Genomic DNA, 8,856 nt, shown 5'->3' on the forward strand with positions numbered 1-8,856 from the left:
GTCCATTATATAACGTTGAGGATTCAGTAAATGCTTATAGTACTTGACACACAGACAATATAGCTGTCCACCCCCACCCATCTGCAAGTTCTGTTAACCCTGATTCAACCACCTGTGAAGAAAACATGCAGATTAAACAAATTCTGTCTACTGATCCTGTGTCCTTGAACTATGGTTCCACATAACTCCATTTCCATAGCATTTATTGGTTTTATTTATTTACTATTCATTCATTCATTTATTGTTCCTCCAGCCGAATTGGGTTTCACCCAGATGGGATTTAAAGTCTGCAGGAAGATGTGTGCAGATTCTACGCAACATTATACAAGTTTGCGTTGCAGGGACTTTCTTTGAACATAGTGAGAAACAGTCAAAAGTTCTAGAATCAATCACTTGGGAAGCCAATAAAAAGATGACATTTACATTTTACTGGACCCTAGGAACCAACTCAAACAATAGTCCCCATTGATTTCTAAGTATTCATTTCTTTATAATAATTGTGTCCATTCCATGGCTGGAGAGTTCTCCAAGTTATATTCATGCTTTTCACTTTATTGCAGGTATAATATTATTTATTTATTTATTTATTTATTTATTTATTTATTTATTATTGTCTCCAGCTCCTCCTGTTCTTCCCCCTCATCTTCTGGTCACCCTCCCCTTCTTTCTCCTTGCTCCTCTCCTCTTCCTTCTTCCCTTTCCTCCTATTCTTCTCTTCCTCCTCCTAATTACTCCACTACTTTTCCTCCTCCTCTCTTCCTTTCTCCCTCCTTGTCCATCTCTTCTCCTCCTGCCCTCCTCCAAGTCTCCTCCCCCTCTTCTTCTTCCCCCTCTAACTCCCCCTCATCCCCTTCTTCCTTTTTCTTTATCAGTCATTCCTCTGCCTTCTCTGCTTCTTCCTCTCTTCTTCTTTAATGTAGGAACTGAAGTCATGACCTCCTTAGCCCTTTTATCTTTTAAAAAGGTTTTTATTTTTAATTATGTGTATATGTGTTTTGTGTATATCCATTATGTCAAACCTTTGGCACTAGAAATGAAAGCATTTTATCATATTATATGAGTATGTAGGAGAAATTCATAATATGGAAGGCATAGAAGCACCTACATACAAACAACATTGTAAAAAAAGCAACAAAGTTTTTAGTGAACATTTATTTGTTGTCGAATGATGGTACATGGTGGTAAAGAATCACTATTATTTTCTGCTCACAACAACAATAATCGAATGGAAACATTCAGCCCTGTTATATAGTTTTCAAGAACATCAATTACACAGTGCAAACAGGAAACAGAAATATTTACTGATTAAGTGGTCAGCTGACCCTTCACAGGGCTTTGCAGCAATATTCAGCAGAAGCTACTCTGTAATTGTTGGCATTAAACAAAGTAGAGTTCTCTACAAGATATTCAAGAAAACCATGCATATAGTTACACACTAAGAGAAGACTCTGCCTGTTAAGAGGTGAATGGGCCAATGCAGTCCCAATATTCACAAACAATCGCAGGAGGTGTGGAGCCCCATAAACCTGAGACATTGGACTATCAGGATAAGCTAGGTGAATTTCAGCATACTGGGGCCTTTCAAACTGGTAGAGCAGCTGCGTGGCCAGCATGTCGTTGAAATACACTCTTATTCCAAATACAAGCTCATCAACGGAGTATTCTCTATTATCAGCAAGCCCTTGTGACTTCACAAAAGTCACATATTCTGCAAGAATGGTATCTACACTCTTCTCAGCAGGAAGTTGGAATAACTGCTTTTGCTTGGTGACCAAGTCCCAGTCCTCAACAAGACGAGACTTCAGTTCACCAGGCAAGCTCAACTCAACTCCCATTTTTATCTTCACAGTCACAGGCACATAACGGTGAGAGACCTGGGCTACTTGATTGGTATCATTGCCAATTTTGTTTTCTGGAGGACTCGGCATATTGTTTGGCTCTGTCTCCTTAGACACGAATCCTGAAGACAGTTTCTCTTCAGGGAAGCCTTTCTCCATGGAGACATGACCTTTCTCCACAGAATGCATATTGTCCTCCCTACTCCCTTCTTCAGCTGTGCAGCTTTCCTGGGAAGAGTTAGCTGCTTCTCTTGAAAGATCTTTCCCAAAGGAGCAACTAGGCTCTGCCATGCTACCTTCCTCAGCAGAGAGCTGTCTCTCTGCAGGACAACTTTTCTTAGCAAGATGAATTCTCTCCATGGAGTGAAATCTTTCTGGAGAACGAACTCTCTTTGCACAGACAACTTTCTCTGCAGGTCGATGTTTTTTAGGAGGACAAATTTTCATAGAGGCAGATGGATGCCTCTCTGCAGGGTGGCTTTTCTTTAAAACCTGACCTCTCCCAGTGTGGGGCTCTTTCCATGCAGAAGGTTTCTTCTTAACTGAGTGCCCTGTCTTAGCAGGGTGGCTTTTCTTCTGAGGCTGACCTCTGCCTGTGGGGTAATCTTTCCCTGCAGATGCTTCCCTCTCTGCATGGTTACCCCCTTCTGCTGAGCAGCATCCCTCTTCAGGGCGGCTTTTCTTCAGAGGCTGACCTCTGCTAAAGGGGTGATCTTTCGCTGCAGAATGCCCTCTTTTTGCAGCTTTCTTCCTTCCAAAAACCCGAAATTCCTCTTCAAGGTGACTATTTTCGGGACAACTTCTCACTGCAGGTTGCTCTTGCCCTTCAGAGGGCCCTCTGTCTGCACAAATTCCACTCTCTGCTGAGCGCCCCTCCACTGCAGGGTGGTTTTCCTTCAAAGGGCAACTTTGGCCAGTGGGGAGATCTTTCCACTCAGAGGGTCCTCTTGATGAACTGCTACCATTCCTGACCAAAAGACCCTCCTCTCCAGGGCTGCTATTATTGGGGCGACCTCTTTCTCCAGATTGATCTTTGGCTGTAGCAGTTCTTCTTGATAGACTGCTACTACGCTCCACTGAACGACCACTCTCTGTAGGGCCCTGTTTTTTGGGGAGACCTCTTCCTCTAGATTGATCTTTCCCTGAAGAGGGTTCTCTTGATAGACTGCTACTACTCTTGACTGAACGACCCCTCTCTGAGGGGCTATGTCTGTTGAGGTGACCTCTTCCTCCAGATCGATCTTTGGGTACAAAGGTTTCTCTTGATGGACTGCTACTACCCTCAACTGAACGACCCCTCTCTGCAGGGCCTTGATTTTGGGGGCGACCTCTTCTTCTAGATCGATCTTTCCTTGAAGAGGGTTCTCTTGATAGATTGCTACTACTCTTGAGTGAACGACCCCTCCCTGCACGGCTGTGTTTGTTGGGGCAACGTCTTCCATGAGGTTGATTTTTCTTTGAAGAGGGTCCTCTTGATGTACTGCTACTACTTTCAAAAGAATGACCCCTCTCTGCAGGGCTGTGTCTCTTGAGGCGACCACTTCTTCCAGATGGATCTTTAGCTACAGAGGGTCCACTTGATGGACTGCTACTACCCTTGACTGACTGACCCTCAACTGCACAGACACTTTTGTTTGGGTGACCTTCTCCTGAAGGGCAATCTCTCCCTGCAGAGAGTCCTCTTGGTGTACAGATACCACACTTGGTTGAACACCATCCCTCTGCAAGGCTACTTTTGTGGGAGCGACATCTTCTTACAAGACGTTCTTTCCCTGTAGGGGTTCCTCTTGATGGACTGCTATTGCCCTTGACAGAATCAACACTCTCTGCAGAGCCTTGATTTTGGGGGCGACCTCTTCCTCCAGATCGATCTTTCCCTGAAGAGGGTTCTCTTGATAGACTGCTACTACTCTTGAGTGAATGACCCTTCTCTGCACGGCTGTGTTTGTTGGGGCGACGTCTTCCACCAGGTTGATCTTTCTTTGAAGAGGGTCCTCTTGATGTACTGCTACTACTTTTGACAGAACGAACACTCTCTGCAGGGCCTTGTTTGTTGGGGCGACCACTTCTTCCAGATCGACCTTTCCCAGAGGAGAGTTCTTTTGATGTACTGCTACTACAGCTGACTGAACGACCCCTCTCTGCAGGGCTGTGTTTGTTGGGGCGACCTCTTCCTCCAGATTGATCTTTCTCTGAGGAGGGTCCTCTTGATAGACTGCTACTACTTTTGACTGAAAGACCCCTTTCTGTAGAACTATGTTTGTTAGGGCGACCTCTTCCTCCAGATCGATCTTGCCCCGAGGAGGGTCCTCTTGATGTACTGCTACTACTTTCAAAAGAATGACCCCTCTCTGCAGGGCTGTGTCTCTTGAGGCGACCTCTTCCTCCAGATCGATTTTTAGCTACAGAGGATCTACTTAATGAATTACTACTACCCTCAACTGACTGACCCTCCTCATATGCAGAGACTTGTTTGTTTTGGTGACCTTCTCCTGAAGGGCAATCTTTCCCTACAGAGAGTCCTCTTGGTGTACAGATACCTCTCTTGGTTGAACACCATCCCTCTGCAAGGCTACTTTTCTTGGAGCAACATCTTCTTACAAGACTTTCTTTCCCTCTAGAGGTTCCTCTTAATGGACTGCTACTATCCTCAACTGAACGACCCCTCTCTGCAGGGCCTTCTTTGTTGGGGCGGCCACTTCTTCCAGATCGACCTTTGCCAGAAGAGGGTCCTCTTGATAGACTGCTACTACTTTCAACAGAACGATCCCTCTCTCCAGGGCTGTGTCTGTTGAGGTGACCTCTTCCTCCAGATCGATTTTTGGGTACAGAGGGTTCTCTTGATGGACTGCTATTACCCTCAACTGAACGACCCCTCTCTGCAGGGCCTTGATTTTTGGGGCCACCTCTTCCTCTAGATCGATCTTTCCCTGAAGAGGGTTCTCTTGATAGACTGCTACTACTCTTGAGTGGACGACCCCTCTCTGCATGGCTGTGTTTGTTGGGGCGACGTCTTCCACCAGGTTGATCTTTCTTTGAAGAGGGTCCTCTTGATGTACTGCTACTACTTTTGACAGAACGACCCCTTTCTGTAGAACTATGTTTGTTAGGGCGACCTCTTCCTCCAGATCGATCTTTCCCCGAGGAGGGTCCTCTTGATGTACTGCTACTACTTTCAAAAGAATGACCCCTCTCTGCAGGGCTGTGTCTCTTGAGGCGACCTCTTCCTGCAGACCGATCTTTAGCTACAGAGGATCTACTTAATGGATTACTACTACCCTCAACTGACTGACCCTCATATGCAGAGACTTGTTTGTTTTGGTGACCTTCTCCTGAAGGGCAATCTTTCCCTACAGAGAGTCCTCTTGGTGTACAGATACCTCTCTTGGTTGAACACCATCCCTCTGCAAGGCTACTTTTCTTGGAGCGACATCTTCTTACAAGACTTTCTTTCCCTCTAGAGGTTCCTCTTAATGGACTGCTACTACCCTCAACTGAACGACCCCTCTCTGAAGGGCCTTCTTTGTTGGGGCGGCCACTTCTTCCAGATCGACCTTTGCCAGAAGAGGGTCCTCTTGATAGACTGCTACTACTTTCAACAGAACGATCCCTCTCTCCAGGGCTGTGTCTGTTGAGGTGACCTCTTCCTCCAGATCGATTTTTGGGTACAGAGGGTTCTCTTGATGGACTGCTATTACCCTCAACTGAACGACCCCTCTCTGCAGGGCCTTGATTTTTGGGGCCACCTCTTCCTCTAGATCGATCTTTCCCTGAAGAGGGTTCTCTTGATAGACTGCTACTACTCTTGAGTGGACGACCCCTCTCTGCATGGCTGTGTTTGTTGGGGCGACGTCTTCCACCAGGTTGATCTTTCTTTGAAGAGGGTCCTCTTGATGTACTGCTACTACTTTTGACAGAACGACCCCTTTCTGTAGAACTATGTTTGTTAGGGCGACCTCTTCCTCCAGATCGATCTTTCCCCGAGGAGGGTCCTCTTGATGTACTGCTACTGCTTTCAAAAGAATGACCCCTCTCTGCAGGGCTGTGTCTCTTGAGGCGACCTCTTCCTGCAGACCGATCTTTAGCTACAGAGGATCTACTTAATGGATTACTACTACCCTCAACTGACTGACCCTCATATGCAGAGACTTGTTTGTTTTGATGACCTTCTCCTGAAGGGCAATCTTTCCCTACAGAGAGTCCTCTTGGTGTACAGATACCTCTCTTGGTTGAACACCATCCCTCTGCAAGGCTACTTTTCTTGGAGCGACATCTTCTTACAAGACTTTCTTTCCCTCTAGAGGTTCCTCTTAATGGACTGCTACTATCCTCATCTGAACGACCCCTCTCTGCAGGGCCTTCTTTGTTGGGGTGGCCACTTCTTCCAGATCGACCTTTGCCAGAAGAGGGTCCTCTTGATAGACTGCTACTACTTTCAACAGAACGATCCCTCTCTCCAGGGCTGTGTCTGTTGAGGTGACCTCTTCCTCCAGATCGATTTTTGGGTACAGAGGGTTCTCTTGATGGACTGCTATTACCCTCAACTGAACGACCCCTCTCTGCAGGGCCTTGATTTTTGGGGCCACCTCTTCCTCTAGATCGATCTTTCCCTGAAGAGGGTTCTCTTGATAGACTGCTACTACTCTTGAGTGGACGACCCCTCTCTGCATGGCTGTGTTTGTTGGGGCGACGTCTTCCACCAGGTTGATCTTTCTTTGAAGAGGGTCCTCTTGATGTACTGCTACTACTTTTGACAGAACGACCCCTTTCTGTAGAACTATGTTTGTTAGGGCGACCTCTTCCTCCAGATCGATCTTTCCCCGAGGAGGGTCCTCTTGATGTACTGCTACTACTTTCAAAAGAATGACCCCTCTCTGCAGGGCTGTGTCTCTTGAGGCGACCTCTTCCTGAAGACCGATCTTTAGCTACAGAGGATCTACTTAATGGATTACTACTACCCTCAACTGACTGACCCTCATATGCAGAGACTTGTTTGTTTTGGTGACCTTCTCCTGAAGGGCAATCTTTCCCTACAGAGAGTCCTCTTGGTGTACAGATACCTCTCTTGGTTGAACACCATCCCTCTGCAAGGCTACTTTTCTTGGAGCGACATCTTCTTACAAGACTTTCTTTCCCTCTAGAGGTTCCTCTTAATGGACTGCTACTACCCTCAACTGAACGACCCCTCTCTGAAGGGCCTTCTTTGTTGGGGCGGCCACTTCTTCCAGATCGACCTTTGCCAGAAGAGGGTCCTCTTGATAGACTGCTACTACTTTCAACAGAACGATCCCTCTCTCCAGGGCTGTGTCTGTTGAGGTGACCTCTTCCTCCAGATCGATTTTTGGGTACAGAGGGTTCTCTTGATGGACTGCTATTACCCTCAACTGAACGACCCCTCTCTGCAGGGCCTTGATTTTTGGGGCGACCTCTTTCTCCAGATCGATCTTTCCCTGAAAAGGTTTCTCTTGATAGACTGCTACTACTCTTGAGTGAACGACCCTTCTCTGCAGAGCTGTGTTTGTTGGGGCGACGTCTTCCACCAGGTTGATCTTTCTTTGAAGAGGGTCCTCTTGATGTACTGCTACTACTTTTGACAGAACGAACACTCTCTGCAGGGCCTTGTTTGTTGGGGCGACCACTTCTTCCAGATCGACCTTTCCCAGAAGAGGTTTCTCTTGATGTACTGCTACTACAGCTGACTGAACGACCCCTCTCTGCAGGGCTGTGTTTGTTGGGGCGACCTCTTGAGGGTCCTCTTGATGTACTGCTACTACTATCAAAAGAATGACCTCTCTCTGCAGGGCTGTGTCTCTTGAGGCGACCTCTTCCTGCAGACCGATCTTTAGCTACAGAGGATCTACTTAATGGATTACTACTACCCTCAACTGACTGACCCTCATATGCAGAGACTTGTTTGTTTTGATGACCTTCTCCTGAAGGGCAATCTTTCCCTACAGAGAGTCCTCTTGGTGTACAGATACCACACTTGGTTGAACACCATCCCTCTGCAAGGCTACTTTTCTTGGAGCGACATCTTCTTACAAGACTTTCTTTCCCTCTAGAGGTTCCTCTTAATGGACTGCTACTGCCCTCAAATGAACGACACCTGTCTGTAGGGCCTTGTTTGTTGGAGCAACCTCTTCCTCCAGATCGATCTTTCCCTGTAGATGTTCCTCTTGATGGGCTACTACTACTTTCAACAGAACGACCCCTCTCTCCAGGGCTGTGTCCGATGTGGCAATCTCTTCCTGCAGATCGATCTTTAAGAACATAGGGTTCTCTTGATGGACGGCTACTACCCTCAACTGAACGAACCCTCTTGGCAGGGCCTTGATTGTTGGGGCGACCTCTTCCTCTAGATTGATCTTTCCCTGAAGAGCCTTCTCTTGATGTACTGCTACTACTTTCCACAGAACAACCTCTCTCTGCAGGGCCCAGTTTGTTTGGGTGACCTCTTCTTCCAGATTGGTCTTTCCCTGAAGAGGGTCCTCTTGATGTACTGCTACTACTTTCCACAGAACTAACCCTCTCTCCAGGGCTGTTTTTGATGAGGCCACTTCTTCCTGCAGATCGATCTTTAGGTACAGAGGTTTCTCTTGATGGACTACTACTACCCTCAACTGAACTAACCCTTTCTGCAGGGCCTTGTTTGTTAGGGCGACATCTTCCTCGAGATCGATCTTTCCCAGAAGAGGGTCCTCTTGATGTACTTCTACTATTTTCAACAGAACGACCCCTCTCTGCAGGGCCTTGTTTGTTAGGGCGACCTCTTCTTCCAGATGGGTATTTCCCTGAAGAATGTCCTATGGATGGACTGCTACTATCCTCGAATGACAGACCCTCCTCTACAGTGCCACTTTTGTTGGGGCCACCTCTTCCTCCAGAGCGATTTTTCCTTGTAGAGGGTCCTCTTGATGTACTGCTACATTTCTCCACCAAGCGACCCTTCTCTGCCTTACGGATTTTTTTGGTGTGCCCTCTTCCTGCATGGTGATCTTTTCCTGCAGAGGCTACTCTT

General features: G+C 46.9%; 1 protein-coding gene across 1 annotated transcript; it reads right to left on the minus strand.

Annotated features, from left to right (window-relative positions):
* Positions 1-1,325: 1,325 nt before the first annotated feature.
* On the minus strand, positions 1,326-1,843 carry LOC117694714 (mortality factor 4-like protein 2). The gene has a single exon (XM_076918424.1). It carries the CDS (start codon positions 1,833-1,835, stop codon positions 1,326-1,328), a length of 510 nt encoding a protein of 169 aa, XP_076774539.1. The 5' UTR covers positions 1,836-1,843.
* Between the last annotated feature and the right edge of the window lie 7,013 nt (positions 1,844-8,856).

Source organism: Arvicanthis niloticus, chromosome X (assembly GCF_011762505.2).
Source record: "Arvicanthis niloticus isolate mArvNil1 chromosome X, mArvNil1.pat.X, whole genome shotgun sequence".
Taxonomy (NCBI): domain Eukaryota; kingdom Metazoa; phylum Chordata; class Mammalia; order Rodentia; family Muridae; genus Arvicanthis; species Arvicanthis niloticus.